General features: G+C 49.8%; 3 protein-coding genes across 4 annotated transcripts; 2 read left to right on the top strand and 1 right to left on the bottom strand.

Moving 5' to 3' along the window:
• Positions 1-3,949: 3,949 nt before the first annotated feature.
• On the bottom strand, positions 3,950-9,253 carry LOC127298532 (probable serine/threonine protein kinase IRE). 2 transcript variants are annotated; one of them, XM_051328381.2, is made up of 15 exons: positions 7,818-9,253; positions 7,605-7,727; positions 7,290-7,462; positions 6,891-7,131; positions 6,448-6,540; positions 6,239-6,379; positions 6,005-6,097; positions 5,629-5,833; positions 5,430-5,515; positions 4,953-5,041; positions 4,738-4,789; positions 4,602-4,658; positions 4,339-4,515; positions 4,151-4,228; positions 3,950-4,063 (listed from the first exon to the last, which is right to left on the bottom strand). In XM_051328381.2, exons 1-15 carry the CDS (start codon positions 9,189-9,191, stop codon positions 3,983-3,985), a joined length of 3,063 nt encoding a protein of 1,020 aa, XP_051184341.1. In that variant the 5' UTR covers positions 9,192-9,253; the 3' UTR covers positions 3,950-3,982. The 2 variants fall into 2 exon arrangements, 1 of the variants encoding a protein (XP_051184341.1); XR_007849820.2 differs by lacking the exons at positions 3,950-4,063; positions 4,151-4,228 and having other exon boundaries at positions 4,497-4,515; positions 4,602-4,663.
• A 484-nt stretch (positions 9,254-9,737) lies between these two features.
• LOC127298533 (uncharacterized) lies at positions 9,738-10,590 on the top strand. Its single transcript, XM_051328382.2, has one exon. It carries the CDS (start codon positions 9,847-9,849, stop codon positions 10,393-10,395), a length of 549 nt encoding a protein of 182 aa, XP_051184342.1. The 5' UTR covers positions 9,738-9,846; the 3' UTR covers positions 10,396-10,590.
• A 13,409-nt stretch (positions 10,591-23,999) lies between these two features.
• LOC139831466 (uncharacterized) lies at positions 24,000-25,566 on the top strand. The gene is made up of 3 exons (XM_071820745.1): positions 24,000-24,647; positions 24,774-25,360; positions 25,515-25,566. Exons 1-3 carry the CDS (start codon positions 24,000-24,002, stop codon positions 25,564-25,566), a joined length of 1,287 nt encoding a protein of 428 aa, XP_071676846.1.

The raw sequence follows: 25,566 nt of genomic DNA, 5'->3' as shown, positions 1-25,566 counted from the left end.
CCAGTTTCGACTATGTGACGATGCTTACGTTCAACAGAACCATTTTGCTGATGTGTATGTGGACATGCTAAACGATGCGCGATCCCAAGCGACTGAAAGAAGGAGTTAAGGTTGCGGTACTCGCCACCCCAATCCGACTGGACATGAACAATCTTGTGCTTGAGAAGGCGTTCAACATGTTTCTGGAACTGAACAAATATATCGAAAACATCAGATTTACGCTTAATAAGATAAAGCCAAGTGAAACGACTGTAAGCATCAACGAAACTGACATAATAATTATGACCACTGATAGAGGTTTGGGCAGGGCCCCATACATCTGAAAAAACAAGTTCTAGAGGATGTGTCACCTCACGACTAGACTCTGAAAAAGGAAGTTGATGACTCTTCCCTTGCTGACAAGCATCACACACGACTACATCTTTATTACTAGGAATGCTAGGAAGCTCATGACGACGCAACACATGACGAACTATAGGAGTGGCAGGATGGCCAAGGCGAGCATGCCACTGTGACGACGAGACGCGAACTCCACTGAAGACTCGAGAAACTCCAGGATGCTCCAAACGGTAGAGGCCCTGGCATAGGCGACCACTAAGTAGAACGTCCCGCGTGTCCCGATCCTTAATGAAAAGATCAAAAGGGTGAAATTCACAGAACACATTATTATCATAAGTGAGTTTAGGAACGGAAAGAAGATTACGCGTCACAGATGGTACTCGAAGAATGTTGCGAAGTTGGAGACTCCTATTGGCATGACTAGTGAGAAGAGATGCTTGACCAATATGGGAGATGTGCATACCTGCTCCATTGGCGGTGTGGACCTTGTCGGAACCTTGATAGGGCTCGCGAGAGTGAAGCTTCCCCATCTCGCTAGTCAGGTGCTCCGTAGCGCCAGAGTCCATATACCAGTATGGATCAACAGAGTAGGACTGAGTGGCGCCCTGGGACTTGGGCGGCGGGGCAGGCTTGTCAGCCATGGCGACTTGACGTGCAGCATTGCGTGTGTCCTTGCCATCATTACCAAGGCCAAGAAAACTCTTCTGAAAGCGACGATGGCATTTGGAGGCCCAGTGACCGTCAAGGCCACATAACTGGCACACGCGGCGGCCCCCACTCCCAGGCAGGTTCGTCGGGATGGACGAGGGCTGCGGCGACGGGGGCGTGGCACCGCCCTTGGCTGGCGCGGGCGACGAAGGGCCCTTGTAGGCAGCGTGGGCAGAGGCGGAGGAACCACGGCTGCGGTTGGCACGGCGCGCTTCGACGCGCTGTTCGGTGAGAAGAAGACGGGAGTAGACCTCATGCGCCATAAGTGGAGAAGTCTGCGCCCGCTCGTTGATGATCTCAACCAAGCCATCATACTCCTCATCAAGACCATTGACGATGAAGGAGTTGAACTCGGAGTCGGTAAGCGGGAGGCCGATGGATGCCAGTGTGTCGGCAAGCCCCTTAACCTTGTTGTAGAACTCCGTAGCCGTAGAGTCGAGCTTCTCGCACTCGCCCAGCTCACGGCGAAGGGAGCTGGCGCGAGCCTGGGACTGAGAGGCAAACGAGCGCTCGAGAATCATCCAAGCCTCCTTGGCCGTCTTGGCAAAGACAATGAGGCCGGTGACAGACGGCGAGAGCGACCCCTGGATGGAGGAGAGGATCGCTTGGTCTTGGCCCATCCATACGCGATGCGCCGGGTTATAGACCGGCCCATTGACGCTGTCCACAAGCGCCGGAGGACATGGAAGAGAGCCGTCGACATAGCCGAGGAGGTGGTGGCTGCCGAGAAGCGGCAGAACTTGCGCACGCCAGAAGATGTAGTTATCCGGGGTGAGCTTCACGGTGATATGGCTGCCAAAGTGAAACGGCGCAGGCAGCGACCCCGTGTGAAAAACTGCCGGAGGCGTATACGCCATGGGGGCAGCCGATGCAGGTGGAAGGACCATCGCCATCACGGGAGTAGTCCCGGAGGAGGGCGCGGAGGCCACCGTCGGGGCGTACGACGCGAGGGCCGACGCGGAGTGGCCCGCCAGCCAGGCTGCCGCCATCTCCTCGGTCGTGAGGGGCTGAGGCGGGGCAGCGGGCGAGGGCGCGGGCGACGTGGAGGTCGTCAGCGCAAGCCCCGGCGACGAGGAGGCCGAGAGCTGGTTGGAGGGCGCGGGCGACGTGGAGGTCGTCAGCGCAAGCCCCGGCGACGAAGAGGCCGAGGGTTGGTTGGAGAAGAAGGAGCCGATGCTCATCGTGCCGACCGGGGGGGCAATAGCCGCATGGTCGATCGGACGAGAGAGGGGAGCCGCAAGCGACGCGGGAAGGTGGCCGGCGGTGGAAGACCCGGAGAGGGAGGCGCTCGACATGGCGGCGACGGCGGCTCCGCGGGTGACGGCGGCTAGGGTTTGGGCGGCGCGGGCGGCGGCTAGGGTTTGGGCGGAAGCGTGGAACGTACCAAGTCTGATACCATGTGATACAATGCAATTGTGGGGAACCGGCTCAACCCTCCAAGGGGTGGCCTATCACATATATATATGGGTGTGTCATACAAGAGTACATAGGTACAATATACAGAAGCTATACATAGTCTAACACACAGCGGTGGCCAGTGGCAAGCTGGTTCGCCCGGCGCTGCGCAAGGCGGCCTACTCCTCGACTCGCCTTGCTTGTTGAGCATGCATGCTACTCTAGTATATCTAGCTTGTGTAATGAATCGTTATCAGCGAGAACTTTGTTGTCTTCAATTTTAGTTGAGTCGAGCTGATCACCTTCTCAAATAAGTTGAATTTTGGCTTCAGAGTCAAATGTAGTATGTGTAAGTGGGATTCCTTTTCATGAAATAAGTGGAATAATAAAATACAGATTAAAAGTGATATACGTGGGATATTGAGATGTGGAAAGATATCCCACTTATCCCATTTGTCACACTTGCACATCCTTAAAATGGATCCAGCGAGGTTGTGTTGACGTCTCAAAGACTAAGTGTCAGTTTTTTTTTTTCTAGATTCAGATAGATTTCAGATTCGGCAGCATCAAAGATGGACGGCGAGATCGTTTTTTGTTTTTCTTGAACTCGCAGGAGGTCTGTGTGTCTATATATATAAGTAATATAGAAAGAGTTTAGGTTACATTTTATCTTCGTCGCAAATGGTTACTCTGGGATCCACCACGCACCCCAGACGGTAAGGAATTACTCTGGTTAACCCTACCACCGCCGCATAGCTTCCATGCCTTGCATGTATCTTTGATCTTACCCGCCACCAACAAGGAGGAATAGATGACTTGGCCTTGAACACTCCCCAATTTCGCTCTAGCCGAATTAGGCGCAGGAGAGTGTTCAGGGAGGATCAAATGGATGCCAGTATCTCTTCAACTTTTACCATGTAAGAGACTTTAATTTTCCACACAAGAATATGTGATCAATGTGCACAGATTGAACCTGCACAACTCGGCCAGTGAAGAATGTTTTCACTGTCGACACAAAACACTGTTCAGCACAAAACAGTTCAGTTTGTCATGGCATCTGCAGGTTTTCAGAGAAGGGAGAGAGAGATCTAAACTTTTCCTGTCTAATTCAAATGTTCTATGAGACTCCTGTACAAAACCAGCAACTGTGGAGTGTCGAGATGGCACCCTGCAGTGGATTCCAATACCTATGGCATTAACTTATCGACACCCCGGCCCTTCTGCGGCGCATCTCCAGGTCAAGTGCTTTCCTGTACAAAACCAAGCTGCTTTTTGCTCACTTGGTTGGTTGATCATCATCGTCCAGAGCGAACCGCCCGGGTTCATGTCTTCGCTACACCTAAACTTACTTCACTCGCTACTACAGTTGGTCACTGATGCAGCTAGATTCCTTCATGCCGAATAAAACCAAAGAAAATGCATCATTTTTTACTCGACGCAGCCTTACTTTTGTGCGTTCCGGATCAAGAAAGACTTAGATGTCAGCTTACCGGTGAGGCACTAGTCACTGGTTGAAGTAACTGATCTGTCATGGTGACTATCAAGATTTCGAAGACTGCAAAGGATCCTCATTATGCTTCGTTATTAGATCGTAGTTCATCGATGCTAGCTGGGAAATATTCTGGTTGCAGCAGAATGAAATATTAACTAATCGGGTTAAGATTCAAAGATTGTTGGAAATTCAGATAATTCATATATGGTTGGTTACCTTGAATGAGAAGTTGCTGAAAGAATATTTCACCGATAGTGGAGGTCCAAATTCTTCCATGCTACCGCATTCATCGCCCTGTTAATAGTTTCAGCAGGAAACTTAAGATATGAGATGACTGCTACAAAATGACTTGGACTGCTTCTAATTTCAATAGAGTAAATAAAAGAGGGATTTATCTGGTATACATCTTCTTCATAATCACAACTGCGTGGACTGCTGCCACAACTCATGCTACTAGTCTCACTTCTGTCATCATACTCGTTGGGGGCTGCATGGACTTGCTCATCAGCAGCACCCCACGCATGACGGCAGGCGAAATAACTCGTATCATAATCATCGTCCGTACAAGGAATAAACACAGCCTACAAAAATTAACATGATTATGTGACATTTTCTGGAGTCTTTTAGCTGCCTGATGTTTCAGACTCTGCATAGCTTAGCTCCTAACCTGTTGTCTAGAAATCATATCCCAGTTGATGCCTTTAAAGAACGGATGGGCCTTTACCTGCTCTAATAACATAGTTCAGTTAGTCTTCTATACATAAGAGGTGTAGTTTCCGAAAAGGAAATAAGGAAAAGGGTACCTCTCCAGCACCCGTTGCACCTAATCTTTGTACCGGGTTCTCAATTAGCAACCTAGCATGAATATAAAATTATTTGAATTAACATTTGTAGCAAGGAGATCTATTGTATTCTGCACATATAACTGCATATTAGACAGAAAATATTGTTGCATGAAACAAAAAACTACATTCAATAGACAGCGAGATTTCACAAAACAATATTTCTTGTGACATACTTGTTGATCAAATCGTATGCTTCGAAGCTCAGTTCTTCTGGTACTTGCGGCCAAGGTATTTCCCGGTTCATTATATTGTCAAATATTATCTGTAAGCAACAAATATTGTTAATATAGCCACTTAAAAATCATTCAGAAACATAATCAAAACATGAAGGTCCATTCAGAAACATTCTCTGTATCCATATTGTTGATGGTCTTAACATTGTTTCTTTGCTTTATGTTTACCCAATATACAAATAGCAAGACTATGAAGACTGCAAAGGATCCTCGTTATGCACGAGAGTGCATAAATAGCAAGTCATTTCAACTAGTTCCCTCTTTTCAGTTAATTAATTAATCATCATTATGTAGTTCCATAACTGTTCTGAACAAAAAAATGTTTATAACCTACAATTTGTGGCACTAGGAGGAAAAGACGGTAAGTTATGAGGACCAGTACATTAGACAGGAGAAAAGCCTGTGAATTAATACTACCTGCGGATGCTCAGCATTGAATGGAGGAATTCCTACAAGAATCTCAAAGAGAATGACACCAACTGACCACCAATCTGCAGTTGGACCTGCATGAAGAACGAGAACGTCAAGATATTTGCACTGTTCCAAAAAGGTTCTTAGAAGTGACCAATTCAACTCTTTCAAGTCAAAACAAGTTTCACGTAAAAAGCGTGCATACCATGGGTCATCCCTAGCAGTATCTCAGGGGCCAAATAGTCGGGAGTTCCCACAGCTGTCTGCTTTTGTCTCTGCACTCGCTTGTGTGCACGTTGTTCTGCATCTGTTGGTTGATGATCACCAGCTAGAGCACTGCTGACATCTGGACCAGATAAATCATCTGTGCTGTTTATAAGACCAACCTTTGATAGTCCAAAATCAGTCAACTGCGTGAAAAAGGAAAAAAAATCATTCAAATGCATGAGCACATAACTTAAACCTAGAAAGTAGAGCTGTTGTTATACAGGGATAATTTAATGGTTCTACTATAAACAATCGAAACACAAACGGCAACATAAATCATAAGGACAAAAATGATAAATGTAGTGAAATTTAACCTTTAAATGGCCATCACGAGAGATTAATAAGTTGTCGGGCTTCAAATCACGGTGAATCACATTTAAAGAATGCAGATACTCCAATGCAAGAACCTGCAGGTAGAATGAAATTGCTATTGGTCATTATCTGAAATTATAATAAAATCTAATGAGAGATCATCCATGATTTTGGCTTCCTTGTTTGTATGATACTGTAGACAGCCCCAGGACAAAGAAAAGGCCTCTGTAACTTACCAGTTCTGCTATATATGCCCTTGCCATATCTTCATCCAAACAACCTAAGCCTCTCAAGAGGGAATAGAGGTCTCCTCCGTTCAAGTACTCCATAACAAGATAAAGGTTTTCCCTACATGTGAAGGAGTAGAAAAATCGAACCTGTCCATTACAGATGGAAGTTAAGTGAAGTCCAGTATTACGCTATGCTAAACATTCATCGTGCGTACCACAAACGGGTTACGGACTGATATTAAGATGTCCCGCTCCGCCAAGATGCTTTCAACTGCATTCTTGCGGATCATATCAGCTTTCTTCAGCACCTGCATTCGTGATGATACCATCAAGCTCGAGGAGTAATAGTTCAAAATCACTACAGGGGCTAGCAGGGTACATTTTGAGGCAAACAAAACTAGCAACACACATGGTCCATGGTTTCTTTTGAAGAGTTCTCTAATTGTTTTGAGCAAGCCATCCACTTAATCTCATCATTGGTTCACAATTAATTAGCGACATAAATGATGCTGCAAAGAGTTTGGATTTTTTATGAAATGAAATACAAATAGAAGCCCTTCTTCCAAGAAAAAACTTTGTATCTCTCTTGTGTTCAATGTAAAGGAGCTACGATATTGTGAATGAATCATGATATGGAGGCTGGTGTACTGCTCATTACCTTGATGGCAAAGAGGTCTCCTGTTACCCTTTTCTTTGCAAGAAATACACGCCCAAATGCACCACGGCTGATTGGCTTTATAATTTCGAAGTCCTCAATTGAGGTACGATCCTTAAATTTTCCGTTCAGCTGGCTTGTTCTCGAGTTTACACTATTCTCCAAAGGACCATCTTCATCTATTGGACCTAATGAATCAGTGCTCATATCATCTATTTGTCCACACAGTTGCATAAATTTCTCCCTGAGAGCTCACAATGTCAAAAGGACAGTAAGAGCAATGTTTTTCAGGTATGTTAAATTAGAGTCACAGAACTGCAATTTGTACATTGCTGCTAATGGCAAATGAAATAGAAGTGCTACGTAGCACAAAGATGTTCAGAAAACAGGCAGTGCACTTACTGTAGTAACTTTGCTATCCTTCTTCCAAACGTCTCCACAACAAGTGCATCCACTTTTCTCGTGTCAATGACAGCATTCAGGTCTTCAAGGTAAGAGCTCAAGTCCTCCAGTGAGTTGTACTCTGAACTTTTTATGCTCTCAATGCCTCTAGCGATAGTCAGTAAACTTTCAACCTGCCAAAAGGTAGTATATTAAAATTTTGGGCCACCAAAGAAGCATAGTTTATAGTAGCCTCTAAGAAAATCATGTCTATGGAAAGAATGGATTAACCAAACAAATAAAATTGGAACAAAAATATAAAATGGATTAACAAACCTGCTGAAAATTCTCCAGTTCGACGAACGCCTTGTTTTTAGTCAGCTGTGATTCTGCGTGGCTAGTTCTTGGTGTCAATAATGGTGACTGTGACAAGCTTCCTGATGCCGTTGTCAGTGCTCCCTGCCATTTAAATCGATGCAAATGTTAACAATCCACTACGAACAAATCAGAAGAGTTCAAGTTGTCTGAAATAAGAGAGGCAACTAGTACTTGTGAAAACAATTCCGATGATGGCACTGTGAGCAGATGAGACAAGTCATTGTCATGATCCATGGATCCATCAGATTCTTCTTCAGTTAAACTCGATGTGCTAGCTCTTGCGTTGTCGGGATGATTAATTTCTGGGTCATTCGGGGTCTTTGCTTCAAAGCAAGAGAGGACCCTCTCAAGGACCTCGGCGACCCTCTGCAGCCTCTTGTCGGTACTCAAGCCCTTGGAATCACAGCGATCAGCTAGCGTGCATACTATGAAATGGCCTTCGGCACACGCCATGGGGATCTCAAAATCGCAGATCCTGCATATCATCCTCGGTTTCCCATCGACGATTATTTGCTGGGCCCCTGGGTACTCGGGTGAAATCTCGACCTTGACGGCCGAGTCCCCAAGGGAAGCCAGGCCGTCCGGGTGAATGCTAGCGGCGTCGATCCTCTCGACAATCTCATCCACGTCGATCTTGTTCCTGGTTATCGCCTTCTTCGTTGGCGTGACCTTGTCCTCCTTGTCCTCCGCGTTCTTGTGCCGGTTCTTCTCGGCAGGCGACGGCAGCTTCTTCCAAGACGATATCTTGCCACCGCTGCCACTGCCCGGAGACTCAACGGGCTCTGCCAAGAAGTGACGTCCGGCGAAGTCGAGCGTCAGGTGCTTGTGCTCCAGCATCCTCCTCCTTATGAGCCTCTCCTTGAGCTCGGTGAGGCTGGAGGTGCTTCTACGTCCTAGGTCCGTGGAGCCGCCGTCGCCGGCCTGTAACGGGTAGAGCCCCAGGTCGCTAAGCTGGTGCAGACCGAGGATGTGCTGGTGCTTGTCGTAGTCGGCGTAGCCATTGAGCTCCTTCCGGAACTGCAGGAGGCGCGTGCATCTGGTGAGGATGAAGAGGATGCGCGTGTGTGCCTGCTTGAGGACGCCGCCCGCGGTGCCGAGCTCCTGGCGGCGGTCGTCGAGCGCCTGCACGATGCCCTCGCACTTGACCCAGAACTCCTCGGGGCTCATCTCCGCGCACTTCTGCGCGACGACGAGCAGGTCCTCGAGCGTAACGCGCCACTCCTTGTGCTGCTGGTCCTCCTCCTCGTGGCCGCCGTCGTTGTCGTCGGGCGTACTCCTGTTGAGCACGCCGACGAGGTCCCCCGCGAAGACGCCCAGCTCGGCGTCCACCTCCTCCTTGAGCCGGATGAACTTGGTCTTGATGACGCCGATGAACTCGTCGCCCCCGCGGGGCCTGTTCCGCGCCGCGAGGTGGTGCGGCTGGTGCCCCGCCGCCCCGCCGCTCCCCGGGTTGAGCTCGTGCGAGAAGCTCTTGACCTCCGGCGGTCGGGGCTTCCGCCGCCCGCTGGTCGCCCGCAGGATCGCCCGGAACCGCGGCGAGTCCATCTCCCTCCCGCCCGCCGCGCTCAGCGACGTCACCCTCCTCGCCCCGCCTCCGCCGCCGCTGTCTTTCTGCACGCACGCGATCGAGCACCACCGTCAGGCGCGCATTACGTCAATCACCTCGCCCTCACCGCAGACGCCGATCGATTGAATCCCACGATCGATCGATCAACCAATGGAGCCTTACCTCCATGGGTCAAATGGCCTCTGCGATCCGGGAGAACTCGTCGTCGTGGTCGCGCGCACGACGTGCTCCTCCCCGCATTAAACTATCGCGGCGTGGTCGGCAATGGCGAACCCGTCTCTCGCGTGCGCGTGCGGACTAGCTGACTCTCTCATTTCCGTTTCGTGGTGGCGAAAACTAGGACACGAGTTTTTTCGGGGAGTTTATGCGTGGGCCAGCCTCGCCACGAGCGGCTTAGCGGGTCCCACGCCGCGAAACCCGGACGCCATGGAGACCCGAGACCCGGTTATATACGTCGTGCTCGCCGCATGAAGCAACGGCCACCTCCTCCTCGAACTTCCAGCCTCCATCTCCCAACCCGCCACCGCCCACCGCGGCCGCTCGGCTCCTGCTGCCAATACCGACGGAGCAGGTACCGGCAGCGGCCGCGTGAGCGTAAGAGGTCGGACTGCCGCGCGCGACACTTACGTACACATGGCGGCCAGGGTGCACAGCAACCGCGTGGCGGCATTGGCGGCGTCGCCCGCGAGGACGGGCCAGGAGAGGCGGCTGAGGCGGTCGCCCGCAATGGTGGACGCGCGGCGGCGGCGGGAGCGGCAGCCGCGGTGCGGGGAGGCGGCGGCGGGGACGGCGGCGGGGTGCGCGGCCGTCTGCTGCTGCATCCCGTTCGCCGTCGTCGAGCTCGTCGTGCTCGCCGCCGTGCGCGCGCCCGCCGCGCTCTGCCAACGCACCATCCGCAGCCAGCGCAGCCGGCGCCGCGCCGCCCGGGCCAGGCGGATGAAGGAGATGGAGGACCTCATCCTCGCCGCGGACGCGTCGCCCAGGACGGTGGCCGCGGTCCGCGCCAAGCACGCGGCGCTGGTGGCCGAGGAGGAGCAGGGGTGGTGCCACTGGCCGTCCAAGCCCGCGGCCGCGGCGGCGGAGAAGGAGGTGGAGCTCGCCGAGGAGGAGAAGGAGGTGTGGGCGCGCTTCAACGCCACCGGCTTCTGGAGGAGCCCATCGCAGCGCGAGGAAGCGTGGTGATCGCTCGCCGCTCGCACTCTCCGCCCGCTCTCGTCGTTATCGGTTTCTTTAGCTTCCTTCCCTCCCTTTCTTGGGCCAAGAGGAACCAAATCTTTTCATTTTGCAACGTTAATTGCAACTCTTTGTGTTTCCCTTTTCCCAAATTTTGTCAAATTGGGTGGAATGAGAAGAAACCATGCTTGCTTAGGAAAGTAACACCATGTCTCCTTCACAATTGCATTCGTTTCTTCAGATTATGGCCTCTCAAGATATATACTTGCACGCGATCCATCTTTATCCAGTTTGACTTTGATCGACTCACTCCATTGCTTTCTTTATTCATTTGGTCCAAATCTAATTTCAAAGAAAATTAACTAAGACTAGGAAATATGCCCGCGCGTTGCGGCGGATTAACTTATATTGAATATATTTTTACTGAAACGCAACTACCATTAGAACTTCCCAGAGTATGTTTTTGTTAATTTTTAGATGTCTAACATTGTTCATAAATTGCAGTCCCCTAAATTGCATCTTTTAGAATATGCTTTTGCTAATTGTCATTGGCTAGTTTTTTTTGTTAGTTTTTCACATTTTCATTATTTTATAGAATCACTCTAGTAATTTCAGTGCACAAAATCAGTCTAATTATTTCACAAGAAATCAATGAAATTCTAATTAGTACAAAATTCCGAACTCAGATTTGCCCATTTTCACTTCCCTCTAGCCTGCTGTTTATACCTTCTTTAAATTGATTTTGTACTACTTGGAATTTTGTTGTTTTTTGTGAAATTATTAGTGGATTGTGCACTGAAATTTAATTTAATTTCCCGCTAATGTTTCCTTCCGAAGTTTTACCAGTTTTTTTCGCATGGCCCACCTCTGAACCCCACGATCTTATTGTCATATTATGAGGAGTACATAGAATTCAAAAGAAAGAGTGGATACATAGTTGGAGGAAGGAAAAATAAATGATTATTTTTCGTAGGAGGAAGAAGAAATACACTATCTGCAACATATATAATGGAAAAGGTCCAAGGAGATGCACGCCTGTGCCCGTACGTAGTGGTGTCAATAGAAGTTTAGATCCCTCGCCTGGATTCAGTGGAAGCAACATCTGTGAGGCCAATCACTCCCAATTTAGATATTTCAATCGTGAACATTCATGGCTATGCTAGCTAGAACCCGTCAACACCAATCTAGAGAACGCAATGCAAAAGGTCAATTAATCGACTCTAAGAGCATGTCTAACAGGCCCGTATAATCCGCCCACCGCGTAAATTCCGGCGGGATACGGGGCAGGCGCGATATGGGTCGTCTAGCAGACCCCGTATTCAGGCCTGCCCGTCTCGGCGGAATACGGGGCCCAGGAAATCGGCCCCGTCGCCCCCTACTTATACTGGGCGCAGGTCCGAGTGAGGGGTTAACCCCTCACTCGCAACCCTAGCTCCGCCGTGCGCCGCCGCATCCTTAGTTAGCTCCGGCGAGCAATTCCTCACTCCCCTGCGCCGCATTCCACCCCAGCTCCGGCATGGACGCCCGCCGCCGCAGTACCGCCTCGCCGGCGAGCGGATCGAAGCGATCCCGCTCGCCGGACACCGTTGAGGAGGCCTGGCGCCGCCAGTGCAAGATATCCGCCGCCGGGAGCCGCCGTGCAGCGTGCCGGTACGCCGGCGCGCTGTACGTGCCGGATTCGCTCCGGGAGTTCGCCGCGGGTGGGCGGTGGTACCGACAAGACCCGCCGCTCAAGCCGATGAGCGGCGGAGCCTTCGAGAAGTGGCTCGCCGACTGGGAGCGGGACCGCGCCTCGAAGGCGGCATGGGCGGCGAGCATCGGCAGCACCAGCGGCGGAGGAAGCGGAGGAGATCCGCGAGCCGGCGAGGAGGAAGCGGAGGCGGCAGAGGAGGAGGCGGCCTTCCGGCGTGCGGTGGCCGAATCCGAGAAGGATGCCGCCGAGAAGGCTCGGGCGGAGGCAGAGGAGGAGGCGGCGGCCATCGCCGCCGTCCGGGAGTTCGAGGCGCGGGAGGCGCAGGAGGAGGCGGCCTCCATCGCGTTCATCCCCTTCGTCATCCTTGACGAATAGATGTAGGGTAGATGTAGGTATGATCGCAATGTATGTATGATCCGTAGTATGATCAATGAAGATGAACTTTCCGGGGTTTTAATTTTTGAAAATACGGGGCGAAATACGGGGTCTGCTAGACGGAATGGCTCTTCCGTTAGCAATTTTTCGATACGGGGCGAAATGCGAGCGTTATACGGGGTATAAGAATACGGGGCCTGTTAGACATGCTCTAACGCTGGCATGTGTGAAGCAGGACCTGCCTGAACATATATTGTCGTTTCACTGGAAGGATATTGGGATGGGAAGGAGCATGCTTCCGCTGGAAAATCGCCTGGAGCTAGCGCCGCCGGTAGCAGGTGACACCATCTGCATGCGCTAGCTGAACTCTGGCCTCCGCCCGTACGAGGCCTCCAGCCGGAAGTTCAGAGCGAGCGATGCGCCGGAAATTCGGAGCTGTGCGGATGACACACCGACTCAGGCGATCTCGGCCAAGCTACCAATGGCCATTGTCGTCGGCCGGGTGAGCTTGTCTGCTGCCGCCGTAGGCCTCGTCAGGGCTGCCCCCCTATTGTTGCAGGACATATGGATAGAAAGAAGTCCAAATGACCCCCTAAGTTTCAGAATCCGGACTCTAAACCCCCTAACTTTAAAGTGGAGCAAATTACCCCCTAACTACACAAAACCGGGCAAATTACCCAGGGCCGGCCCTAGTGGGTGGGTAGGGTGTGCGGCCGCCCAGGGCCCCAAAAATATGGGGGCCCCACCCTAGGTATATGTACATGTATATATACACGCTTGCTAGGCCAGCTGAAAGGAAAGGCCCTTGGAATTTGAGTCTTTGACGTGAACTAATGAATAACTGACTAAAAACCGATCGGTGGATCTAGGAAGTAATTCGCTCTTTCCTTCGTATTCTACGCAGATCCTGGTTTCAAGAGGACTCGACTAGAGCAGCCGTTTTTCCTTCTCGTCTCGGCCGGGATTGATCGATCATGTACAGCCCCTGATCCTGAATTCGTGATCAATCTTGTCCTCTTCGGCTCTTCCTGCTATCCGCACCGATCAGCGATCGTCCGATACCCATCGCCGGGCGGCGGACGGCCCGCCACTGGTAACAGACTAACAGTTCGTGACTGCCCACTAAAATTACTCTTTTATTTTTAAGTATTTTTTCTCTAATTCTGAATTTTTGGTGGTCAGTTCGTTGACTCGTCGATTTTATTTCCCGACTATAGAAGTGCAGTGGTACACACATATATCTTTTTTTTTGTGCTTACATATATCTTTAACTCATAGTCAACTTGAAGAGGGTTGCGGGAGATTTGCACAAACTTTCTCTCTCGAAGGTGGTTCATGTGATGTTGAGGTATATGATCTTATATCTGAATTAAAGATGATGAGATTTACCTTGCCAGATGGAAATATTTGGAAATGTGAGAGGAGAAGCAAAAATGCAGCTGGCTTGGGTGGCTCGGGTGAAGAAATAGGTCTGGAGATGACTTTAGTACCGGTTCTTTATATGAATCGGTACTAAAGGTGCAGCGCTGGCCCCACCTCCACCTCAAATTTGGCGCAAAACCCTTTTATACCGGTTCGTAACACGAACCGGTACTATAGATCCTAAACGAACCGGTACTAAAGTTTGCCGGCGACCTGTGCAGTTAAACCGGTAATAATGCAACCTTTAGTACCGGTTCTTAAGGATACCGGTACGAAAGGTCAAATTCTTTGGCTAGATTTCTACTAGTGGCCATGGATATTTTTTTGAGCATATTGGAGAAGTGGATTGTTACCCTAATATCTTTATTGCTTATCGCATCTTATTTACTATGTCGGTGACTACCGCATCGGCTGAAAGGAGTTTTTCAAAATTAAAATTGTTGAAGAACTATTTGAGGTCAACAATGACTCAACAGAGGTTGAATAGTTTGACAACATTATGCATCGAGAAGAAATTACTGCATGATATCGACATCGATCCCATCGTTAGTGACTTCGCATCAAGAAATATTACAAGAAAATTTTAAGAAATTTTAAGGTAATATGTATAAATTATTACATACGCTATTGTGTTTGGATGCATTTAGATGTTATTGACAACATGTTTCTTTTACATATATATGCATTATTATTGTCGTGGTGTCTATACTAAGGCCCCAAATTTTAGTCTTGCCCAGGGCCCCCAAAATCTTAGGACCGGCGCTGAAATTACCCCCTAGAAGCTAATAAGCAGTTTTGTCTCTGGTTTTGGACACGTGGACCGTGGTTTTGGTCCACATCGGACCCTGGTCGAGCCGAACCAGGTTGAGGCGCACCAGCTTGAGCCGCACCTGATCGATCGATGCAAATAGATGAGCCTTCACGCACCTGGTCGGCACCTTCACGCAGCGACGCCCCGCGCAAAGATTGCGGAGTCTGCGCCGCCGCCGCCCAGCACGAGGTCGACGGCAAGGAGGTGAAGTCAGCGCCCAACCTTGTTCCTCCACCCTATCCTCTGTCGGCTGCATCCCTCACTCTGGCTGCTTTGGACAGCAGCTGCGTGGACTGCACCTCTTGGACGCCGGCGACGGTTACTTCTCGACGGCGGCGACGGGGACGATCGGAGGCGACGGGGACGATCGTCTGATTGCAGTGCAGCGCCAAGGACAAGCAGGTGTGATCCCCAAACCCTTCTCTGCATGTGCACCTCTTTCTACCCGTGGCTTTCAAGTATGCCAACTTTTCTGATTTCAGGTTTATGGATCAGTGACAAGTTTTCCGTTTTCAGGGCAGATTATGATGCTGCATAGTAGTAATACTGTTAGCAGATGTGCAAATTCATTTGCAGTGATAAAATATGATATAAAATATGATATTTTGACAGTAAAATATGATAAAATATGATATTTTGACAGTAAAAGTGTCAAAATTTGATCTTTTTGTAGGATGGAGACGCTTTCTGTTCGATTCCATTATCGTGAGAGAATGGAACATGATGGCAAGGAGTGGCAATACTTAGGGGGAAGGACAGGCTGTTCAACTGTATCCGTTTCAAGCCTGTCACTAAGAGAGTTGAAGAGGCATTTGAGCGATCATATGATAATTACAGTTGAAGAGTTGGAGGTCAATCTATCTTGGAGGCTAATTGAGAAGAAGAAAAATTTGAGATTCATGTGCAGTATTGATGACAACACATCTGTCAACAGTATGGCTCGATATGTGATAAGAGAAGCTGATGGTTTTGTTGAAATTGTTATCACCAGAATTTGACCGAGTCAGAGGTGGGCCGCGATCAAGATGGACTTGAAGAATATACATGGAAGAAATACGTGAATCGGCCTGTTATGCAAAGTTTGGGCTAGTTTGCCCTTGTATCTGTAATATAGTAGGATACGTGTCGGTTAGAGTTTGTCTCGTGCACGGTGGGGATTATTCCCACGTTAGAAAGTCTACGGACTATAAATATGTATCTAGGGTTTATGAAAGAAACAACAATCACGTTCACCACAAATCAATCTAGGCGCATCGCCAACTCCCTTGTCTCGAGGGTTTCTTCCGGGTAAGCATCATGCTGCCTAGATCGCATCTTGCGATCTAGGCAGTACAAGTTTATTCGTTGTTCATGCGTTGCTCGTACTGAAGCCTTTTTGATGACGAGCAATGTAGTTATCTTAGATGTGTTAGGGTTAGCATTGTTCTTCGTATCATATGCTGTCGTAGTGCAACTCTTAGACATCTAGCCGCCCTTACACCTATCTTAGGTGTAGGGGCGGCACCCCGCTTGATCATTATTTAGTAGATCCGATCCGTTATGGTTGCTCCTTGTTCTTCAAGGATTAGTTTAATATCTGCATAGTTAGGCCTTACAAAGGGTTGGAGGATCCAGCGGCGCGTAGGGTGTGCGGTTGCTAGCCCTAGACAGGATGTTCCGGGGATCAACCTCGTGTTGGTTTTTAGGCCCTGTCTAGGATCGGCTTACGATCACCGTGCGCGGCCGCGAGGCCCAATCGTGAGTAGGACGTTCCGGTTATGCGGTGAAAACCCTAAATCGTCGTAGATCGTTTTAGCTTTATCTTGATCAAGCAGGACCACCATATATTCGTACACCTCGTGCGAATCATGGGTGGATCGGCTCCTTGAGCCGATTCACAGGACAACCTGAGAGCCGATCGAGGCTCGTATTTAATGTTTACGTGTATGCCATGCAGGAAACTAAGCGAGGCATCTCCATCACCTTCCTGACCAGGTATAGGTCAGGTGGCACGCCCTTGCACCAGCATCGGACGTGCGTGCCGGAGTCTTTGCGGGCCGCCGCTCGGAGGGACCAGGGCCAGCCGCAGCCCTAAGTTGCTCCCGGCTCTCCTGTGTTGCCCGTCGTTGCTCGCCGGTGGGTTTCTGACCGCAACACATTCTGGCACGCCCGGTGGGACCATCTTCGACATCAACCACATCGCCATCTACATCTGAGATGGCGGATGGCACTCCAGTCACGTACGAGGATCTGACCGAGGAGCTCAAGAAGAAGTATAACGAGGTCAAAGCGATCCTCGAAGCCGACCTCATCGGCTCTTTTCACAGAACCCGTTCACATGGCATCAGGTGGAAAGGGTTCTCGCCTGAAGGTGCGCTCGATGGAATAGACCTGTCCGCCCCGTCAGAAGAACGCACCAGGTCCCTACGTCAGGAGATTAACTACATGGTGGCTCACTCGCTGCACCGCCACTCTGAGAACCTGGTGAACACTCTAGAGCGTGTCGCTCTTCGGGTGATCCAGGAGATCATGAGGCACCAGTACTCTCCGTCAGGACCAGCTCTCGTGACGTACCAAGGAGAGATGCCACTCCAGTCCCGTCCACCGCTGCCATTCGCGTTGGCAGCACCAGAAGTGCCGAATTCACCGGCATTCGTCGTCTACAAGATCGGTGGTGACCCTAGCGACCACCAGTTCTTGTACGAGGCGCCTAAGGAGATCCCTCACGGATACACGTGCACATACGTGCCCGACTGCAGTAACTGGGCACTCACAAACCAGACTGCAACAGCAGGGACTTCTGGAAAAGCAGGAGGAACTTCAGCAACAGATCTTGAGAAGCAGACGTGGCTAGCTAAATATGCCACTCCGACAAACCTCCAGAGCTCAGCTCCTGCAGTTGGCTCAGAGCTGGAAAAGCAAGCATGGCTGGCTAAGTATGCCACTCCGGCGAATCTTCAGAGTTCGACTCCTGCAGCCAGCACCGCGGATCAAATCAGTACCATACTGAGAGACCAGTTCGGCATGGTACCGAAAAGGAGGACAATCGGCTATTCCAAGCCGTACCCCAATGAGTACGAGTTGATCCCGCTACCACCCAAATATCGGCTCCCTGATTTCTCCAAGTTCAATGGATCAGATGGTTCCAGCTCCATCGAGCATGTGAGCCGATATTTGGCACAGCTGGGCACGATCTCAGCAGCAGATGAGCTACGTGTGAGGTTCTTCGCACAGTCCCTCACAGGATCGGCTTTCGGGTGGTACACTTCGTTGCCACCAGACTCGATCCGGACTTGGAAGCAGTTGGAAGAACAGTTCCACATGCAGTATCACTCAGAGGCTTCCGAGTCTGGCCTTGCCGATCTAGCTCAAATACGTCAGAAGCGTGGGGAAACCGTGATAGAATACGTCCAGCGCTTCAGAAATCTAAGGAACCGATGTTATTCGGCTCGTGTGACTGAAAAGGAAGCAGTCGAGTTGGCAGTGGTGGGCCTTGCATCACCAATCAAGGACATGGCCTCCCAAGCAGACTACCCTTCACTGGCGCACATGGTTCAGAAACTGTCAGCATATGAACAGCGCCACCCGGACTTATACCAGGACAAATTCAAGCGTGCGGTAGTCCTGTTTGAGGCAGATGAAGACGAAGGCTCTGCGGGAGATTAAGAAGTACCAGTGGCTAAATGGACTCGGGGGGCAACCCCCGTGTCCTGCAAATGGGTCAAGCCACCAGGTCCGCCCAGAGGGTTTGATTTTGACGTGACTAAAACTGAGCAAATTTTCGACCTCCTACTCAAGGAGAAGCAGTTGAAGTTACCCGAAGGCCTCAAAATCCCCACGGTACAGGAGCTGAACGGAAAGCCATACTGCAAATGGCATAACTCGTTCTCCCATGCCACCAACGACTGCAGGGTGTGGCGTCAGCAGATCCAAATGGCGATAGAACAAGGACGTCTGATTTTCAACCAGTACGCCATGAAGGTCGACACCCACCCCTTCCCCGCCGTTAACATGGTGGAGTGCACTTACCCTGAAGGTTGCCAGCCAGGATTCTCGTTCAACATCAACATGGTAGGACCTGGACACCACTCTGGCAAGGTTGGAGACGAGGGCAACTGCTCTCGTAGCAAGGACACAGTGGAGGCCGCTCCACGTGATCGGCTCCGGCACGACGGCAAGCGCTACATCACAGAGGGAGAAGTGAGGAATGTAAGATATCAGCGACCTCTCTCTGATCACCTCCTCAACAAGTACGTGAGTCAATATAGCCAACGCCGATGATCCAGCGACGATGATGATAGAGACCGTCTGGCTAGGGACGCCAGGAGACATCGTCGGCATGATTGCGATGAGGAGGAGTACGAGCGCCGTGCCAAGGAAAAATCGAGGGAGCAAGACGACGAGGATAGGCACTGGGACTGCCCCTTCTTCAGACACTGCTGGGATTCAGGAATGAGCCGATTGCCTACAATCGGCAACTGCCCAGAATGTAAGCAAAAGAGGAAGGATGCAGGTAACGTGTCCGTTTTCAAACGTCTAGGGCCTCTCCCACTTCGGAACAAGCACGCTGAGTCCCCTCGGGTGGAAGATCTTGAGGATTTGGAAGACGATGAAGAAGAAGAAGACAGGTACCACCGGCCAAGGTGGTGCCCTGATGGACTCAGCCGTTCCCAAAAGCGTAGGGTTCAGCGACTGCGCGGCTTGGAGGAAGCCGAAAGGTTATACCTGCACACGCTAAGGAAAGCGTGGCCTGATCTGGCCGCGAAGGTCCAGCGAACCCTGGATGAAGAGGGTCGACCACGAAAAATGGAGTGGCGCCCCAAGCAAAGGAAAGCCGATGATGAAACATCGGCTGGCACAAACATGGTGTTCATCCTTCCTTCGGAGTTCAGTGCTCCAGGATTAGACGAGGCACCTGTGGCACAACTTGACTGCGGCCCACGGCCGGTTATCTTTGAGAAGCCACGAGAAAGAAGCTACAGACATCTGAAGGCCCTGTACTTGCGAGGTTATATCGATGGGAGGCCTGTCAATAAGATGCTGGTGGACACCGGAGCGGCAGTCAACATTATGCCATACTCTATGCTACGTCGGTTGGGACGCTCTAGCTCAGATCTGATCAAGACCAACGTGACATTGAGCGATTTCAACGGCCAAGCGTCTGACGCACAAGGTGTTCTGAATGTGGATCTGACCGTAGGAAGGAAAACTATCCCTACGACGTTCTTCATCGTCGATAGCAAGAGCACCTATGCTGTTCTGCTAGGAAGAGATTGGATCCACGCCAACTGTTGCATTCCCTCCACGATGCACCAATGCGTAATACAGTGGGATGGAGATGAGGTAGAGGTCGTCCAGGCCGATGACTCAGCTGAGATTTCAACGGCTGGCATGAACGCTTGGGAAACAGCAGGCCAAGAGCCACTCTCAGGTATCAATTTGGACGACTGCGAGCGCATCGACGTGACGAAGGGCAGGGTTAGGCTGGTCTTATCCACTGGCCTGACCCTGTAGCAAGAACAAACCGATGAGCAAATGTGGCGAGGCCGGTCCTTGGGATCGGCCCCAAAGATCTATGAAGGAACATTACAAAACCTTCATTGAGCGCTTCGATCAATATGGAGGCCGATTCCAGCAATCGGTCAAAATTATCCTCACCACATGTTCTGCTTGTGTTCAACATCGCTCTATTGGGCAGAGGTTTTGCGTCGGCTGATGAGTTAGGAAAAATCAACATTGGTCCTACCGGAGCCGACGTGCAAATACATGTGCCTTGGTTAATTACAGAGCCGATATCTGCAGTTCCCTGACAGATTCGGCTCGGGGGGCACCTAATCAGATGAACATGTGCAGGTGAGCATGTGTGCAGTGAAATGTTGGGGGCCGATAGAAAAATCGGCCAGTAAAAAAAAAAATTCATGATATACAGCCGATGCAAGGACATCGACTTTAGAACTAAGGAACGAAGCCGATGCGCAGCCATCGACTCTAGTACAATTACACAAGATCTACCGGCTGCGGGTTCAAGACACGGATTTCGACCAAGTCCAGTTCATCTGTGAGGCCCTCTGCTTCCTCGAGGAGGCAAACAATGAGAGCTTCCTCAGCTGCAATGAGCCGATTGCAACAGTACTGTCAGAAGTCAGTTTTGGCGTGCAAGGCGGCCATTTGCTCGTTAAGCCGTTAGTGTTTCGTCTACAATATCGGCTTTCAACGGAGGAAGAAGCAATCGATGGGGTCAAGAGCGACTGGTTCGGCATGGTGGCTGTCTCAGAGTTACCTGGGTTCAAGGCCCTTAGTCTGATCTGTGCATCCTCACCAATATTCTCGCCATGACTGAGGCTCGGGGGGCAGCTGGCCTGGTAGATGCTCTGTTTTTTAGAAGCCAATTGAGGCGTCATCGGCTGATCCTTCATTGCAACCTCCTTCAAAAATGGTGAGTTCTTGCAGAAGAAGATCATTGGGCCTGGTTGGAAGAATTTAAAGGCTCTCTTGAAGACTCCACATTATCCACCAGATCTCAAGGTCATCAGTTGAAGAATTGGAGGATGGATTGCAAAGGACCGATGCGTTGCTATCGGCTCATTAAGCATTGGCTAAGGGGACAAATCGGCAAAATCAGTATGAGGGGAAATCGGCTAAATTGGCTCAAGGGAAATCGGCAAAATCAAATTGGGGAAATTCTTCATTGATAAGCAAGATTTCTTACATAAAGAGCTGATTGCTCTCAAAAGGAAGTACTAGGGGATACATTGCCCCGTCTACTACTACTGATCCTATGCTAATGGTCCTATCTATGGGCCGTCGCTACCCTCGTCGTCGCCGTCGTCGCCGCTGTCGGCGCTACTCCCGGCGGGCTCGTCGTCGCTGCTCCAGTGGCCGCCGACCGGGCCTTCATTGTCCTCGTCCTCCTCGTCAGCGTCGTCGTCATCGCTGTCGAAGTCGCTGAGGTTCCCCGGCCAGGGGCAGAAGCGCTTGGCCGGCGGCTCGTCGGAGGAGGTGTCATCCTCCTCCTCCTCCTTCTCCTCCTCCTCCTCCTCGGGGGAGGTGAAGTCATCATAGGAGAAGTGATCGTCATGGCTCTCCTCCTCCATTTCCCCGTCGGCGAGGAAGCGGAGGTCACTTTCCCCGTCGGTCGAGGACTTGTCGTCCTCAGACCAGACGGAGAAGTCGTGGCTAGACTCCTCCCCGGCTTCGATGGCGCGGCGGATGTTGGCCGCGTGGACCTCCTCCGGGTTCGGCTCCGGCGTCGGCTCGCGGGAAGAGGAGGACTGGGTGGAAAGATCCGATGAAGCAGAGGAGGAAGAAGACATGGTGGCGCAGGAGGGCTTTTGGAGTGCTAATGCGAAGGGGATGCGGAAGTAAACTGTTTGGAGCGGTTAAATAAAAGGGGATATAGTGGAAATTCAATGCCACAGCAGTTTCCGAGGAAGTGGTGCCTAAAAAAAAAACTGCCAGGTCACGCGGAGAAGTTGAGAAGGCAAGGCATCATGATGAAGGATACTGCGACGGTTCTGCTCTGCCACGACATGACCCGACGAAGAAAAGCAGAGTGATTTTGGAATTATCAATTCCAAAACCAGGGGGGCATGTGTTATCACCAGAATTTGACCGAGTCAGAGGTGGGCCGCGATCAAGATGGACTTGAAGAATATACATGGAAGAAATACGTGAATCGGCCTGTTATGCAAAGTTTGGGCTAGTTTGCCCTTGTATCTGTAATATAGTAGGATACGTGTCGGTTAGAGTTTGTCTCGTGCACGGTGGGGATTATTCCCATGTTAGAAAGTCTACGGACTATAAATATGTATCTAGGGTTTATGAAAGAAACAACAATCACGTTCACCACAAATCAATCTAGGCGCATCGCCAACTCCCTTGTCTCGAGGGTTTCTTCCGGGTAAGCATCATGCTGCCTAGATCGCATCTTGCGATCTAGGCAATACAAGTTTATTCGTTGTTCATGCGTTGCTCGTACTGAAGCCTTTTTGATGGCGAGCAACGTAGTTATCTTAGATGTGTTAGGGTTAGCATTGTTCTTCGTATCATATGCTGTCGTAGTGCAACCCTTAGACATCTAGCCGCCATTACACCTATCTTAGGTGTAGGGGCGGCACCCCGCTTGATCATTATTTAGTAGATCCGATCCGTTATGGTTGCTCCTTGTTCTTCAAGGATTAGTTTAATATCTGCATAGTTAGGCCTTACAAAGGGTTGGAGGATCAACCTCGTGTTGGTTTTTAGGCCCTGTCTAGGATCGGCTTACGATCACCGTGCGCGGCCGCGAGGCCCAATCGTGAGTAGGACGTTCCGGTTATGCGGTGAAAACCCTAAATCGTCGTAGATCGTTTTAGCTTTATCTTGATCAAGCAGGACCACCATATATTCGTACACCTCGTGCGAATCATGGGTGGATCGGCTCCTTGAGCCGATTCATAGGACAACCTGAGAGCCGATCGAGGCTCGTATTTAATGTTTACGTGTATGCCATGCAGGAAACTAAGCGAGGCATCTCCATCACCTTCCTGACCAGGTATAGGTCAGGTGGCACGCCCTTGCACCAGCATCGGACGTGCGTGCCGGAGTCTTTGCGGGCCGCCGCTCGGAGGGACCAGGGCCAGCCGCAGCCCTAAGTTGCTCCCGGCTCTCCTGTGTTGCCCGTCGTTGCTCGCCGGTGGGTTTCTGACCGCAACAGAAATATTTGCAAAAATGCCTGAGAAATCCATGTTTGATAGCTCAGAAGAAGAAGATGCAATTGAGGAGCAAGAAGCACAGGAATTTCAGCAAGACCAGCAACAAGAACAAGTAATTGAACAGGAATTTCAGCAGGAGCAGCAGTTTGAGCATGACCAGCAAGAAGGGCAGCTAATTGAACATCAAGATGCAAGTGATCAGCAAGAAAATTACCACCATGAGCAGCAAAATGGGCAGCAACTCCAAGTGCAGCCAAATGTAGCAAGGAAATTGACAGTTGTGAGGGCAGCATTGCATGACAAAGGGAAATGAGTTCAAGATAGTACTACCACTGAAGGTGAATATGGTCAAGACAGCTCAAATAGTGACTATGATGACGTTCATGAAGCAGGCAGTGGAGATAGTATTGCGTATGATGAAGAGGCCATGTGTTACATAAAACATGCACAGGAACTGAAGGAGAGAGTGAGAAAAAAAAAGCTTGGGGAGGAACATCTGAAAGCAACCATAGTACCAGAAGAATTCATTATTCCCGAGAATATTGCAGAAGAGGAAGAAAGTGATTGCTTTGACAGTGAGGATGAACTTTCATTTGAATAAGATAGTGATGGAAATGTTAAAACAAGAAAGACAAAACACATGGTGTATGATGACAGTGCAGATGTGAAAGAATTCGAGGTTGGTCAGGCTTTTCATGATAGTAGACAATTCAAACAAGCATTAGTCAACTATGGACTGAAACATTTCAAGCACTTAATATTTCCCAAGGATGAGAGGACAAGAGTGTTGGCGAAATGCAGTTGGATTGGTTGCCCATGGAGCATATACGGCTCCCTAGTACCTAGCAGGTCAGAATGGTTCAGGTACCACAATGTGCACCATTGTGTCCCAAGGAGGAACAATAAGTTGGTTAGTAGTACGGTGATAGCAGAGAAATATTTTAGGGAGATTAAGGATAATCCGGGTTGGAGGATTGAGAAGATGCAGGAGGCAGTAGTAAAAGATTTTTTGGTTGATGTTAGTGAATCAAAATGCAAAAGAGCAAAGAAGATAGTTATGGAGAGGATTGTAGATGGAACAAATGGAGAATATGCTAGAGTGTATGACTACCACTTGGAATTGGTCAGAACCAATCCTGGAAGCACAGTGGCTGTAACTTTAAATCCAGATGTAACTGATAGGCCGGTCTTTGAACGAATGTATGTTTGCTTGGAAGGTTGCAAGCGAGGTTTTCTTGCTGGGTGTAGAAGAGTTGTTGGCCTCGATGGATATTTTCTGAAAAGTGCAGTTAGTGGTTAGATCCTATGTGCAATTGGAAGAGATCCTAACAACCAAATGTACCCAATTGCATGGGCTACAGTCGAAGGGGAAAACCATGACAGTTGGTACTGGTTTTTGTCTCTTCTTCAAAAGGACATACAGATCAATAACCAAGGTGATGGTTGTGTTGTGATATCTGATCAGCAGAAGGGCCTTATCAAGGCAGTCAGTGAGATTATCCCAAATGCAGAACACAGAATGTGTGAAAGACATATATATGCAAATTGGAGAAAGCAGCATAGAGACAAGATTTTCCAGAAACTGTTTTGGGCTTGTGCCAAATCAAGTGACACAATTCAGTTCAACTACAATAGGGCCAAACTAGCACAGAAAAGACCGGATGGTGCAAAGGACATGATGAAGACTGCTCCTGCACATTGGTGTAGAGCCAATTTTAGGCTAGGTTACTACTGTGATTCGGTTGAAAATAATCTGTGTGAGTCATTTAACAATGCTATTATGCGAGCAAAAAAATTTCCAGTAATTTCATCAATGGAAATCATGAGGAGCAAGGTGATGGCTAGAATACCAGGGAATAAGGCAAAGTCACAGGGTTGGCATGGTACAATATGCCCCAATATTTTCAAGAAACTCAAGTTAAATGTGAAACGATCCAACATTTGCACAGTATTGTACAATGGAGATGAAGGGTTCGAGGTTCAAGAAGGGGAACACAGAAGGTTCACTGTGAACTTGGATAGATTTACATGCAGCTGCAGATATTGGGAGCTCTCTAGTTTGCCATGTTGCCATGCTATTAGTGCTATTTACACAGTGGGCAAAGAATTGGATGACTTTATTGCACCTTGCTACAAGATTGATTTGTATGACCAGGTGTATAGCCAAGTACTACAACCAGTGGAGGGGAAAGAGAGTTGGTCAGTAG

This window comes from Lolium perenne, chromosome 5 (assembly GCF_019359855.2).
Source record: "Lolium perenne isolate Kyuss_39 chromosome 5, Kyuss_2.0, whole genome shotgun sequence".
NCBI lineage: Eukaryota > Viridiplantae > Streptophyta > Magnoliopsida > Poales > Poaceae > Lolium > Lolium perenne.
This window is presented reverse-complemented; position numbering and strand designations above follow the sequence as displayed.